At 33.0% G+C, this 16,744-nt stretch overlaps 1 protein-coding gene across 2 annotated transcripts in view; it reads left to right on the plus strand.

Annotated features, from left to right (window-relative positions):
- The window catches only part of cntn4 (contactin 4), a 150,914-nt gene that overhangs the window by 11,478 nt on the left and 122,692 nt on the right, over positions 1 to 16,744 (plus strand). For both annotated transcript variants that reach the window (XM_060868386.1, XM_060868385.1), the window contains exon 2: positions 7,751 to 7,884. In XM_060868386.1, the coding sequence (XP_060724369.1) occupies positions 7,830 to 7,884 (55 nt within the window). In that variant the 5' untranslated portion in view covers positions 7,751 to 7,829. The remainder of the gene's footprint in view (positions 1 to 7,750; positions 7,885 to 16,744) is intronic.

Genomic DNA, 16,744 nt, shown 5'->3' on the forward strand with positions numbered 1-16,744 from the left:
TTTACACATATAAATATAGTTTGTTTTCTTTGTGTTTTGCTAGGAGTATTTCTTCATGTGAATTGTCAGTGTACATGATCATTGGTCATGGACAGCTTGCAGAAACACAGTTTTATAAACAAACAATTGGCTATTTTTCTATCAACCAGCTTAGTGAGCTCTTTTCTCAGGTAATTCAAAATGAGGTAGTTTACATCACATATTTGAAACATTTATCAAGGTTGTTCAGAATATTCACATGGAGTTTCAAGCCATTGACTTTTTTTTTTTTTGGCTGTGGTTTGTTACTTAAATGCTGTTACATTTGTGGCCCAAGCAGTAAAACAGAGACAAGAGCATATCAGTATAAGATATACAAATGCACCTAAATGTGGATCTTCCACACACTTTGTATGCTTCCCAATAACATGGCGGCTATTATTAATAGTCTACATTTTGAAGGGGGAGTTAATAAACAATTTATTGTTAAACAAAAATTTATTGTAATGCAACAATGCATATTTTTTATTTTGCTTATTAAGCTAGGGTTAAAAAAAACTTAAATAAATATATAAAACTGTTAAAAATAGACAGACATTCTCTTCTGTGGAGGGGTAATGTCCTGAGTTGTTGTTACACTCTGAAGCATTGCACAATATCACACATATATTAAATACTACATACAGTCCCTTACAAAAGGATCAGCTAATGGGCCAAAACATCCAAGCTCATTGGACAAGCATGGTCGATGAAATTAGCTTGCATGGCTGCTTCTGGAACAGGCTCGGTAATCTTTACTGATGATATAACTCCTGATGGTAAGAGAGAATGAATTTACAAGTCTACAGAAATATTCTGTCTGCCAATTCATATTAAATTTGCCAATCTTATTAATTCAAAACACTCAAAAAACTACCAAAACAACAGTCTTCACCCAGGAAATGTGTGAAATTGAGACTGGCCAGTTCTTAAATGAAACATGCATTTCAGGTCCTGAATACATGACAGCAGTGAGAAACTCTCTAAAACAATAACTAAGCAATATCTAAAAAACTCTCTAACGATAACTAAACAAACAAACAAACAAAACAACAAACAAACAAACAAACAAAAAAAAACTATAGTACAAGACTATAAAAACATCACTTAATCGAAGAGGGCAACCCTTTAGTGATTATTTCACTGGCTTGATGCAGTCATTGCAAGCAAGAGATACACAACTTATTTTTTTGTTATTTATTTTAATTTACTCTCACTGAAAACTTGGGTGGTATGCCATTGAAAGTGCCATAACAAATATCTTCAGTTTACCACAAAATAATCTATCACTCAGTCTTTGTCTGCCTCAGATGTATTTAACCTCTGTCTATATGGTTTAACAAGTTACTCTCAACACATTTACAAAGTAGTGTTTGAGTTCTCGAAGATTTTTATGAAAATGTTCCTATTTAGTATGTTTTTCTAATTTACCCAACGGTTTTCATTGCAAATTATACTATTGTAAACAGATAGTAGGATCTTTTAAATAATTACATGAAAGTTTCCTAGTATTTGGTATGTTCCTTTGCTTTAATTGTGCAAGGCTTCCAATCAATCCATCAGAGTGTCATAGCTTCAACAGAAGAAAGAAAAAAATCTTAGTATGTATACAAGCTTATATACAAAGTTAACATAGTCAATATTACAACTTAGATTAGATTTTAAATAAGGATCTAGAAAAAGTGCAGAATTTTGAATATTACATATTATAAGAATAATAATTAAAAAATAAAAATGTTCTGTTTATTTCCTAGAAAATCCCAGATATTCTCTGACTTTTGGACCTTACAGTACGTATGTACTGAGAATCACACATTTCTCTGCAGAGACACTTTACTCAATAGATTTGCTGATTCAACCAAAAAATTAAAATAAAAAATGCTGGCTTGTTAAATTATTGCAATGTTATTTATGCATTTGCTGTAATTGGTTTGCTTTGCAGTGCTGGTAGCTTCTTATGCGGTGGTTTCATTGCAGTTGATTAATAAATGTTGCTCTAAGATGTCATGAAAAATGAGTAATTAAAAGTGTTGGTGTGCTGTTTTCTTTCCATGGAAGCTCTTGCTTGACCATACTTGCATTAATGTGTTTTTTACAGTTGCTTTTATTACTTACATATGTTTTAATGAGTACAGAGCAAGTGCACCTAAAATCAGACTTAAGGTAATGCTTAGTTTGGCATTTGGTATTTCTCCCACAAGTGGTCTAGTTGAAAAGGAGATCCAATCGATTCCCTGCAGCCTTGTTTGACCTCATATTGATGTTAGTGCCTCACAGAAGGTTCAAGGCCTTGTTACATGACCTTATTATGTAAAGCTGAGCAACTCGTCATCTTTGTGACCATGCTGTGCTGTAGAGCCCTGAGGGCATATTTTTTTGTGTACTTGGCATGTGTTGCTAGTGGACATAGATGAATAGATAGATAAATATATTTTTTAAGAATTATATTTTAATTATATTAAATATCATTATACTGAACGGTCAATACTGGATAATTAATTTTAATACAATTTAAATATATATATGGAATCCTTGTATCAACTGTATGTAGATAGATAGGCGGTGTCTTTGTTTTTTCATCCGAGTTCTCCTCTGTGAAATGGATTTGTTTTGAAATAGCAATAACAGAAAAACTAATAGTTCAAACAGTCAACTGAGCTCATGTGTGAATAGCTGAGAGGTCACTATCTGACACCAAATCTATATTCACTCACTGTTTAAAAAAAGTAAAGAGCTCACTGATCTTTTACTCTTATATTTAACTGTCTGATTTGATTTGTTAAATGAGTCTAATCTACTAGCAAACCCAAAACATTGAATTAAAAAAAAATCAGTAACCAATACACTTTAGATTTGTGCTGCATTTGTTATTATTTTTTAAAGATATAATTTTAAAGATATAATAGGGGTCAGAGCACAAAGTCAGCCATGACACAGCTGGAGCAGAAAGAGTTAAGAGACTTGCTCAAGGGCCCAGAGCCTTAATTGTTTGAACCACCACTGCCCTAAATTTCCCCTATGTGTGAGTGAGTGTGTATATGCATGGACTGGCAACTCATCAGAGTGTATTCCAATGACACAACCAGTGTTCCCAAAATAAACTCCTGATTTGCCTTGAACCTCTAGAACAAAAGCAATTACTAAAAGGATTGAATGAAAACATTTTGGCATGTCAATTAAGGATATTATATTATTACATGATTACAATTTATTTTGGTTTTGCTTTTATATTATATTATATTTATTTTTGAAATATATTATTACAAATGTCAGCAAACCTACCAAAAATTTATAGGTCAGCGCACATAAACAGTGCTGTCTCTACCTAAAACACATATGGAGTACCTGCTTAGCCACTATACCCGAATTAGAGTTGGCCTATTACTTATGTCTTAAATAAGATGTCAAATATATCCATAATGAGTATTGTAAATATGTTTGGATATTCTGTTTCATTGTTCCTATGTCTCAGATACACACTACCTACTACTAGACGTCCAAATAATGTGTCGCCTCACCTATAGTGCACCATTAACATGTGATATTCTACTTTGATTCAGTGTAGTAATTTGGAACCTGTCCTATTTTCCATTACAAAAACGGTAAAAGATTATGAAAAGTTATGTTTTTCTGTTATTGCTATTATTACACATTGCACAGCAATCTGTTTTTGTTCTTTGACAGTAGCTGCTTCAACATACAAGATAATAAGGGTGAGCCAGTAGTTTCCAAACACATAGAGTAGGGTCTGATGGTTCATCAGGGCAGAGAAAGATGGTTCCATATAGATGCACTCATACAGTAATACAAGCATGTCAGATGGGATGAGATAAATAGCCGGAAGCCTCTATTGCTGAGGACCTGCCACATCATTCTGGACAGTGATTAGTGCCAGAAATGAGGCTTCTAGTGATTTGCCTCTGAGTCTGTTTCATCCTTCATCTGGCGACTTGAGAGTATGATATGTATAGAGTCTTTACATATATATATATATATATATATATATATATATATATATATATATATATATATATATTATAACTATGAAAATTGAAAATTGTTTTATCTGTGAATGGTTACTGAACAGTAAAGTAAAATGATGTTTTAAATGTAAATTCTAATTACTAACAACACTATTTAAGGGTTGGGAAATAAATATATAAATGAGCTGAGAAGCCGTTCAGAAGGTCGAGAAAGTATGTTAGGAAATAAAAAACAAGTGAATCTTTACAAATCACTGGACTAGAGTTTGTTATCCCTGTCATTCTTTCAAATATTTGTTTTAAAATAGATTCATTAATTAATTTACTTATGTTCAATACTATAGATATACCAATATAGATATTGGTTATTTATTGGGCATATTGTGACATATTGGTCACAAAGTAGTTTTAATAAGTAAATTATTTGTTAATTTATTATCTAGAATATAGTATAGTTACTAGTGAACTGTAAACTAGTAATAACTCATTTTCTAATCCTATTTATATTTTATTCTCCCTAAAAATAAACTCTATTGTCATAGCATCATATGTGAAATATTCTTAATAAATCTCTTTGCAGACAGCTATTGATTGTATCAGTACACAATAGGGCAGACTTTCAGACACCACAGGCCATGTAAAAGCAGCCTGGTTGTATCTCAGATGAAAGACAATATCTGACAAATAAAGGTAAAGAACAAGAACCTTGGTCCTCTGGGAGAGGAGATTAAGTTGTGGGAAGGGGCAGTAATGATTGAAATAGAGATAGGGTATTAAATGTGATCTGCTCTGACAAATCCTTGGCTTTTATGAGAAACTAGTTTTCACGGGTTATAATCCACTGTCCCATCTGGAGTAACCTCTCACCTTAAAAAGGGTTTCTTGAGGATTTATAGTTCTTTTTTATATCACAAAAGTCATATGAGAAGGTATAAATATTTTATGCTAGGCTAGGGTTAGAAGTTATAAATTTAATTTTTTGTACTTTTTAATGGTTTCTTGAAATATCTGTTAGTGTTGTGTCAGATTAATCTTATAAAATAGTATATAATTGACGATTCTTGCTAATTGTTGGTTAGGAACTGCTAAAATACTGCAACAAAACACATTATTTGGGCCATTGAATTTATCTTCTCTGACAGCAAGGATGAGAATGAATTTCATATACTGACCTGAAGAACCAGTACCTGTGCAGCATTGCTGGTGTCCTGTTTAAAGATCCATATTTAGGTCTAGATATAGAGATAGTGGCTGCCCGAATGAAGGACTTGTAGTTATTGGGACTCACTTTGAATTGGTGTACCTGTTGATCTGTTGGGTGTACTTTGACCCCAACCTTAAATCTTACATTTTATTTTAGTTAACAACACCACAATTTAAAGACATTCATACAGAACATTCTGCACACTATTGCCTGCCTGCTCTTCAGTGAAACTCAGTTATACTGCTGCTGCCACTGAAGTCAACATACCAATTTTAAAAACACCAAAATAAAATGAACTCCCTCTTAGATCACACATGAAAAGATAATACAGTGTCAGACATGTGGTTACATAACCTGTAGCTTGAGTTGCCATGACCAGTAGAGCACTATATCAACTTATGGGAAACATCATTGCAGCATTGCCTCACATTCGGTTTTATTTAGAGTTAGAGTTTATCAGAATATGAAATTTAAATATTGAAATTGCACACATCATTTTTTTCATAAAACATATAACTTTTGGCACTATTCAGAAGATGCGGGAGGGTTTTGGATATGGTGTGGATTTTGAGTAAAACGTGTATATCAGTACAGTCCCTCATGGGATTCTTAACCTGAATTTAAGCACATTTTATTTGCAACATATTGGCATGAGCAATGGGTATTATAAGTTCAGGGACAAAATTTTTGTTTTGGATATTCTAAATATGCTGAGTAAAACTCTCATTTAAGGGCAATATTATATACGAAAATGAGATAATAGTAATTCATAAATCTTTTTAAACATTTTAAAACCCATAGAGGACAGCAGAGAAAAAAGCATCTTAATTAGAATTATTGCTTATCTGTGAGACAAAATATTTTATGAACAATATAACAACACTATATGTGATATCAGCAATTAGCTGTAATTATTAGTACTACTAACACAATATTGTTCAATTACTTAACTCCTATTAGATTATTATTTGGAAGTGTCTTGTGTTTATGTTGTATTCTTAAATATTAAATTTGACAGGATGGAAAAAAATGTGATCTGCTTATCCAGTATGCATTTTATATGCCCCAAGCAAGTGCTTGTGTTTAAAGTCAGTGGTTTAGAAAAAAACATCTCAGACATCTCGACCAAAGGAAATTTACCAGCCTTGGAGATGTGAGCTACATGCAAGTAAATATTAATAATCTGAGCAAGCTGACCAGAAAATCAACTTCAACAAATCAACAAATCAAGCACCTGCATAAACTGACTCTGAATACAGGTAATGATATGAGATTTAAACTTAAGTTGTCTACTCTGAAGGACAGAACAATATATATATATATATATATATATATATATATATATATATATATATATATATATATATATATATATATATGTATATATATATATATATATATATATATATATACGTATGTATGTATATATATATATATATATATATATATATATATATATATATATATATATATATATATATATATAAATTTTTTTTTTTTTTTTTTTTTTTTTTTTTGAAAGAGCGGTTAATCTAATAGTACTTGAATGAGATTCTGTGGCCTTACAGCACCTGACATTGATTTCCTTACCCTTCGATTCAGTGCTGTACATTTTCTATGTAAAAGGCCCATGGTTCTTGCAGAATTTCTTTCTCTGACACACAATGTCAGACACTGCATCCTGGCACTGAATTTGTGGTGATGCTCCTGGGACCTTCTTTGTGGTGAAAAACAGTTTGCTTCCTCTCCTTTTTACTCACATACAACAAATATCTTCAGACTATCTTCCAGCCCTCCTGAGCACCCAGGAGATGGGGAAGTGCTAAAACGAAGGGCTTTGATTAATGAAACTGTGCTATGAATTTCAGCTGTTCAACTCTTATGTGCGCTTCACTTGGCAATAGATGTACTATTACCCCAGACCTTTCATTTTAGTAATACAGCAACATTTTTGAAAACAAACATTCATACACCCTCTGTGCATATTTGGGGAGCATACTGATGGCAGGTGTATTTGTAAAGGTGAGGGTATATTTGCATATCAACAGTCCTTTGATTAAGAAAATAGGTTTGATTACTATGCTTCTGGAATTTAACCTGGGTAAATGGTGCATATTCCGTGTTTCTTCTTACATTCAATGTACTTCTTTAATGAGACAGACTAATAATCCACATGTACACATTTGTAAATAAACCTACATTGCAAAAAAGGTGACATCTTAACAAGTTAAAATAATTTGAATGTAATACTAATACTAAATATAAGATTTAAAAAAAAACATTTTTTTTCAGTAATATAAATAAAATCTTGGATAGTTTATGTCAGGGAGTAAGGTATCTTCAGTGAAGCTTGCATTCAACTATATTTATATAAAACCCACTGAAAAAGCATGTCTGTGTTTGAAAATATGGTGCTGTTTTATTCAATAAATGGGGCATGATTAATATTATGCATATTGCATGTTACAATTTTCTGTCTAAAGCTGCTCAAATATCCATTATTAAGAACACGTTAATATCTTCATTTCCTTTTTGTTTTGACCAGTGTGAAGCACGAAGGTTCAGCCGGAATTCCATAAGTACGCGATCGGGTGTAAGTCATCTTTGACCTACGAAACCTGAAGATGAAGTTGCTATGGAAACTACTGGTACTGCAGTCATTCATGGGGTATCTCGCAGGTAATAGTATCTTATTATAAATATTTTTTATGTATTCCAGATACTCTTTGTGAAGTCACTTTATTAATATGTATTTAGGACAGGTTTGCAGTACAAAGAGACAGAGCTGAGACCGAAACTAACACATCCAAACCTAGCTGGGACTAGGCAGATTAATATTTTTTTTCTAGACTAATATTATATTTTGACCTGCGATGGGTTGGCACTCCGTCCAGGGTGTATCCTGCCTTGATGCCCGATGACGCCTGAGATAGGCACAGGCTCCCCGTGACCCGAGGTAGTTTGGATAAGCAGTAGAAAATGAATGAATGAATGAATATATATATATATATATATATATATATATATATATATATATATATATATATATATATATATATATATGAGGTTAGAGTGATCTGGGAAATTATAATTAAAGATATTCTGAATAAATAATAGGTAAGTAACAGGTATCTGCATTGTTAAGGCTGACTTTTTCCCTTAACTACATGCTTAAAAGAACCCAAATGCATCTGATGCACACTGAGAAAACACACACACATACACACACATTTAATGAGTGTTTTTCTCTGTTTTTGTTAAGCTAAAGATGCGTTAAAATAGATAATGTGTTAGTCCATAGGTCCTTTATACTGAGTGATCACAGCATGTTGGCAGTCAGTAGTAGGTTTCCAGTTTCTTTAGTCATGTACTTCCTCTAAACATCATGGGAGTGACAGGAAAGGTCACTACCTGGTGAAACAGCAGAGGTAGAAGTCTGGCCGTTGAAATGAGTGGGCATGGGGAGATGCTGCTTAGAATGCATTAAAGGTGACTACAGTGATTTTTGTACCCTCAGACGTCTTCTTTAGTTACCTTGCAACACCATGACAGAGCTCACTATATACACACATGTGCACACACACACACACATATATGTCTTTATGTCTAGCCTGCTTGCAAGCCATTACCTCGGTACCAGACACACACATTCACCCAACTCACTCACTTCTACAGAATGCACTCTGCATGCTAATTCCTGGGCTGCTTCTTCTTTTGTTGTTACCCATGTTGCTAAAAGGGTGGTTGCATTTGCCTTGATATTGAGCATTTTTTAAAGATTATTTTTGGTTTGTTTGTTTGTTTAGGATTTTTTTTTGTAATCACCAGGTTGAGCCTTCTTTACAGATAAAATCTCAGCTCTGCTTAGCATTTCACAAAGAGAAGGTATTATCTTTTAAAATAGATTGAAGCAACAATGTTATCAAATATTTTATACAATTTTTCCTGAATTTATATAAAATCTAACAAACTTTCTCTTGAACATAAACTTTTCTTTCCAAAAAAAATTCCAAGAGCACATCTCAAGGCTTTTTAAAGCTTCATCACACTCAAAGCACTAGTTGCTAACTACATACATAATCAATTCCACAATTGAGTCATATATCTTTCATCCTCAGGGTTGTTATCATTCTTAAATCTTCCAGATACAGAGACAGTACTTGATTATACATTTATGGGCTTTTCCATTTGTTGGCATTGAGAATGTCAAATGGCCCACCAGAGGACACCATTTCTGATTAATTTGCAGATTCAAATACATAATATCGTTCAGACCACATATTTGAGCACAACGATCATTTATTCTCCATTTCTCACTCCCTTTTTGGTCTTTGTTCAATGGTCCGTGATGAAGAAAAGACAGACTCTTAAGACAGATCATTTACTGATCGTGTTATTTTTGGTTTGTAAAAGAAGCCCAATGGTAATTTTGTGAATAACCATTTCGATTTTGTGATAACCTCTGTCTTTCTTAAAGAAAAAAGAAGCCAAAATGGGTTTTTATCTTATCACATTCCATAGCATATGTTTTAAAAGACAAGTAAATTGATATTGTCTTTTGTGTGTGTGTTCTATTTTGTATGTATAGTATGTATACAGTACATCTGCTTGAATGTGTTAGTTTATTTAAATAATTTTCATTCAACTATTTAGTGTTTTCCAACTATTTCCATGTTTCAGAAATGTAATTTCAATGTTAAAAAACATAAACAAAAAATCCAGAAATATGTGCAGAAATTATTAGAGAGTTTTCTCTATAATAAATGAGTATTGGGGAAATAATTCTTATTTTCCCTGTATAAACATGAAGACAACATGTATTTGGAATTAGTATGATTGTGGAAAATCAGCGTTCATGCTGGTGAGTTGATTTCTGGAACATCTGTGACCGTCATTCAATTATTCGTAAGTTCAAAGAGACTGAAGCTCACTGATTCATACAGGGGGTAGAGATGGAGTAGTAGAAGATAAATCTTGTGTCTATCAGGTCTAAACTAATTTGAGGAGGTATGGCTTTGTCAGGCAGTGCCTGAAATAGGCTTGCCATGTGGTGAGAGCCTGGCGTTTTCACAAGCTAGTGATTGATTTAGTTATTAAAGGCATAAAAGGTTGGGTTGGTGGCTGTACCAGGATTAGAGACTGAGTGAGGTCTATGGGAAGACAGACAGAATGAAACAAAAAAATAGAGTAGCAAAAGCAAAGGGTGTCACCGTGGCATTACAATTCTATGCAAATCAATTCCTGCATTTGGTCTCATGCAAATTCTTGTCACTCCTGAAACAAATTGAACTCATCAAATAAACACTAGTGCCAGATTCCTATGATAAGACAAAACACTTTCAGAAACCATTTTACTTGTTTTGTTCCAATTTCTATTAGGCACTGTCAAAAGTGCCCTAAGCCCTTCTTGTATTTAGACATTTTCATGGACTGCATTGCTATATAGCCATGGTGGGATGTTTAAAAATTCAGGTTTTAGTCCCTGTCTATCCGTTTTGTTGCCTGATTTATTTAAAAAGATTTGTTGGTGTTACTCAAGGCCTCTGGCTGTAAAACGTCTCTTTCATACTGATCACAGGACCGCTTTCTCTGGTCTCTCTAGCTCTCTCGCGGGAAGGCCGATAGAATTTGCCTTGGGCACTTATTGCTTTCCAACTATGTGGGAGAACACTGAGTGGAAAATCCTGACAGGAGTGTTTTTTTTTTGCACCATTCCCTACCCGACTAAAATCATAATCCCTTCCAATCCTTTTTGAGGGACTGACATAAATAGATTGTCTCATTTCAAACACAGCTGTGCACTCAAACTGTATTTAAACATTTATCAAACACTGAAATATCAAATGTCACAGTTTTTGGGGGCTGATAGTGAAACTTTGAATAAAGCTGGAGGCTTTGCTGGAGAGGGAACATGCAAGTAATTTGCAGTGTCAATATTCTCTTAAATGAATCACTAACAAATTTAGGCTGGGCCACCTGATATTTGTGCAGAACCTGTTTTCTTGACCATTTTAAGGTATTCCTTTCTGAGTTTTTTTTTCACCAAGTAAATATAGATAATTTTTTCACCAAGTATACAGTATATATTTGCTCTATAAAGTACCTTTAGAAGATGCTGCAGAGCATCCTCTTTTTCCTCATATCCTTGAGCCCTTTTTTAGTAGTTGTTATTACTACTAAATATAGAATATAAAAATATAGAGCATCAAACATTTCAATACTTCTAATGTTTTTGTTTTTGTTTTTTTTTTTTAAATCAAATGGTGTATTATTTCAGAAAAGACAAACATTTTAAATTTAACATTGGTCTTGCCCTTATGAGTGATCAATTGGCATATTGATTTGTACCCACAATACTATACCAGGAGCCCAAATCTGCCTAACTAGATTTATTCCTGGTATGTTTAGAGCATAAATTCAGTTCCTATTTTAACTTTAGGATAGACCAGAAAAACATGACTTTTTGTGCCATTCCTTTGATTTTACAATTGGAGAATAGGAATGCTATTTCTCCGTAGACAATATTGCACAAAGTATATTTTTTGGGTCTTACATCTTATATCACACTTAGAGAGTATAGGAATCTAGAATTTCTATTTTCTCCAACCTAGGTACATTTCATCTGCTGAGTTACTGTAGTTCTGAAAGCTTTGTATGTGCAAATGTGCATATATGCTGAGAGAAAGAAGGATAGCAGCAGGAACTGGGGAAGGCAGGGTGGGAGAGATGCACTCACATAGTGTAAATAAAGGTTATTCAGTCCCTGTAAAATACATCACATCATCATTGGCTGGTTCAGTTTGCCAAGTGTGATGGGATCCACAATGGTGAAAAGAGTTCCCAGGCACACAACATGCACTATATTGAAATAACTGATTTATTTTCTGTCATGTACAATATAACTGAAAGCAAAAAAATCAATTGTATAATTACATTAAAATGATTTGGTTAATACCCACCATGACTATGTGATAAATGAACAACTACTAAAACTAATTTGCTGAGTTCCATAAGAAAATAAGCCATGCAATAATGTTGTAGCAATTGTGACTAATATCATTTAAGTAAATTTGATAAAGATAATAAAGATACCTTATAAACTTAATAACCCTTGTAAACCAAGATAAATGTATATGTACACACACATACACACAGACACACACATATAAGAATTCAACAAGCGGCAAATTGTGACTTCCAAAATTGCAGCCCTTGTGAGGTGTTCCCGATCTGCAGTGGTCGGTATCCTTCAAAAATAGTCTAAGGAAGGAACAATGGTGAACTGGTGACAGGTTCATGGGCGGCCAAGGCTCATTGATGCACATGGGGAGCCAAGGTAGTACTCTGGCTTGTGTACATGATCTTTAGCAAGCTTTATGGGAAGCAATGTTCTTTTTAGAGAGTAGTGACTTTCTGATTGCAAGTCTGCCCTGCACACCAAAATTGTTCAGTGTTCACCTGATAGTGAACTCATGAACATTATCTTATCCAAATTAAAATAGGTCTTTAGTTGCTTAGATGTTATCATGGGTTCCTTTTGGACCCAACTATTACATGTCTTGCTTTTCGAGTCTTTGTTGTTTGATCACTTCTGAAGAGGGTAGCAATAATCTTTTAATAATTTCCTCCATTTGTACAGAATGTGTCTGACTATAGATTTATGGAGTCTAAAATCTTTAGAAATGTTTTTATAACCTTTCATCCCAGTGAGCAACAATAACTCTTTTTCTGAAGTCCTCAGAAATCCCCCCCCCCCCCTTTTTTTAACCAAGATCCACTTCCACAAACGTGTGTTTTGAATATCAGACTATGAAATATCCCTGTTCTTTATATAAAACAGGGCACTCACAGAGACCCGATTGTCATCCAGTTGATTGAAAACAGATAGACTCTAATTTGACCTTATATATAATTATAATATAATAGATTATAAATAATAACCCTGGAAGTTCATATACTTTTGCCACTCACAGATATATAATATTGGAACATTTTCCTGATCATATTGTTGTTGTTGTTGTTGTTCTTCTTCTTCTTCTTCTTCTTCTTCTTATTATTATTATTATTATTATTATTATTATTATCCAGAACAATATTTATTTACATCTTCTATTGAAAACTGAATTGCTTAGCAGGAAGTGTAGTTACTGTTACATAAATACAATTAATACAAGCTGATTTTTTCAGTTAGAAGTTAGCAGTAGGTTTAATTTTCTTTTTCATGCACTAAATTATAGTTTGGCAACTGGTGGGTAGGAATTAAGATGATTTTATAACAAGAACATGCAGGTCTTCTTTATGTCCAAGCAACATTACAGCATACTATGTATTATTTCTTTGTAAGTTAATCAGGCTTTTATTTATTTAAAAAAATGTTTTGGCAGTATATGTTTTTTTTATTGTTATAATCTGATGTACCTCAGCCTTTTTTCCACTGTAAATGAGCAGAAACCTATAACCAATTCATGTCTGATTCATTCCAAAAACAAGAATTTACCATAATACTTCTAGTATTTGAATAGCTATTGTGGCATGTTAAGTGTTGTTCTAGCATCGCTAGACACAACACCACACAATGGTTACACAATGGTTACACAATGGTTCCATTTTCATATTATATTCATATTATTCATATATTATTGATTAATGTCCCATCACTTTAAAAAGATTAATATTTGCATTCTATTCTATACAGTATATTACAAAAAGGTGCCCCAAATAAGAGTAACAAAACAAGACTCTCACTTAAATGCTTGTCAGCTTTGAAATAAATTATTCAAATCAAATACACAGCCTCACATTTGCTTCTTTAGAAGAGAGTTCATCGGATCTTGATGACTGTTCTTTTTTTGTTGTCTGAACTTTTTAATAAACAACTTATATTATTATTTATAATTTAATGTATTTATAATGTAATGATTTATATTATTTAGTTTATTTTCATATAAGCAGCCTAAAATAAGAGAACAACTTAGAAAAAAAACATGATTTTGTTATTTACCATACAAGATGTTAATTTCATTATTATGAGTAATGTGCAAAGTCCTGCTAGGTTTTTCTGTTTATTTTTATAATTATATGTTAATGGTCATATGGTGAAAGATATAATGGCTTGCATGTTCTTTCGCTGACTTGCCAATTTGTCTTCCTGTTTAAAATATATAATAAATAATTCAGTAAAGAGAACTTGACTAGATTATAAATAATGCTGTTCTGTTGTTGTCTATATTCTTCTAAATAACTGTAGTAAATGCATATAATGTACTTCTCTGTACTGGCACCAAGGTGGTGGAACGAACTTCCCCTAGAGGTCCGGACAGCTGAGTCACTGGCTATTTTCAAGCGGCGGTTGAAGACCTACTTATTCAGGAAACACTTCAACTAGCACTTCTTTCATTATCTTTTGCATTTAAAAAAAAAAAAAAAAAAAAAAAAAAAACACACCTTTGACACTTTCATTGTAACTTTGAACAAATGTTTTAAACTCATGGTATCTTAAGTATGTAACTTAGTGATCCAGCATTAATGTATTCAATGTTAGAGATTTAAGCACTTATGTACGTCGCTCTGGATAAGGGCGTCTGCCAAATGCTGTAAATGTAAATGTAAATGTATTTAAAAAAATACACAACGATATTCTGTTCTAACACAGCCCATCAAGCAAACTTTCTAAGACTCAAGATTAAGACTTACTATTTTTTTTTCCTTAACACGTTCCTGTTTAATAATATTAATACTAATACTACTACTACTACTAATAATAATAATAATAATAATAATAATAAGAAGAAGAAGAAGAAGAAGAAGAAGAAAAAGAAGAAGAAGAAGAAGAAGAAGAAATAAAAAATGGAATACATGATAGGACATCATTCTTGACCTGGTCCTCTTTCCAGTACTGTGTTATTGACTCCATTAAGGCCTTCATTAGCGCAGATATCTTGTTGATGGCAGTATTAGTGTAAGCCAGGCTTCTTGTTGATGAAAGGCAAGAGTGTATCTGAGTAACAGAAAGCATTATCTAAGTCTATGTGGACCCACCTGCACTGTCTTGAGGGATGCAATTACTCTTCTTGTTGGTTGCATGAACACAAACCTGTCCCTAGATGCTGGCTCTGGTGAGCCCCCTGCTAACCAGTGATGTCAGCATTCTCTTCTTTCCACAACCTCTATACCTCCACCCTCTGTACCCTCCACCCCATATTTTTTCCTTATTTTGACCAAGTGCAGCACAAGCTTAATTTTATTGCTTTGTTTGTGCTTGCTCAACACATATTCCTTCGACCTGGAACACATGAATATCAGTAAATGTTTTATTCATGCAATCAGGACAAATCAGTCTTTGGTGCTTTAACCTGTTTTCTCTCTCTATGGTTGCTTTTGTAGGATGTCCTAGCTTAAATAAACAAGCCTTGGTTTACAGGAGGTACAATTCATAATCTATTGCAATGCACAACCTTTAAAAATATCCATGCATGTGTTATTGCAGGGTATTATTATTGTATTATTAATTTTGGGCCCAGGACATTAAGCTGATTAAGACATGAATGCTTGAGAGATGCAGAAAACAGGCAGTGTTCTGTTGCAGCAGCAAATATACACATAGTCCCAAAGGGTGTGCTGCACCTGCTCTAGAATAATTGTACTGGCTGTGTCATTTAACTTCCCTCCAAAGATCTCAGCTTTAATTAAAACTTCAGTGGGCTGTCTATCTCTCTGCAGCCCTAAATAACACGCCAAATTTGTGCTGTGGAAGTTTCCATAGAGCACCCTTGACTCTACAGAATAGCTGGTGTGTATGCAATTAGTGCTTAGGGGTTGCTAAGCAGCATGACATGATGCAAACCTTGTCAAATATTTCGGGACACTTGTGTGTATATGTGTGTGTGTGTGTGTGTGTGTGCATGTATGAGCATGTTTGTAAGGAGATAGATCTTTATATCTTTATATATTTATACAATAAATCTATATTTAGTATTTAGTTTTGGTTTTTAATTTATTTGCTCACTATATATATATATATATATATATATATATATATATATATATATATATATAGTAGGAGAATAAAGTCTTCTTCTTTTTCTTTTTCTTCTTCTCCTTAGTAGTAGTAGTATTAGTAGTGTTGTTTTTGAAAAAATGGCAGCATCAACATTCCAGTCTCAGGGACATAATGCTTGTTTTTACATATGGAGAATTAATAATAATAATAATAATAATAATAATAATAATAATAATAATAATAATAATAATAATAGTAGTAGTAGTAGTAGTAGTAGTAGTAGTAATAGTAGTAGTAGGGAACAACAGAGCTGTGTGGGCTGCAAGTGTTTTTATATTATATTATATTATGTTAAATATTTATATTTTTGTAAAAGTTTTGCAAAGTTGCAAACACATATTAGAGAAAAAAGTCTTATGAGAATGCACAGTTTGTACTAATTATTTAGTAGTTTTTATCTTATCTTGGGATGACAATAACTATGCTTAAGTCACATTTCACAAATTTCTCCTCCACATTATTTGGGATTATCTGTGTTCC

This window comes from Tachysurus vachellii, chromosome 4 (genome assembly GCF_030014155.1).
Source record: "Tachysurus vachellii isolate PV-2020 chromosome 4, HZAU_Pvac_v1, whole genome shotgun sequence".
NCBI lineage: Eukaryota > Metazoa > Chordata > Actinopteri > Siluriformes > Bagridae > Tachysurus > Tachysurus vachellii.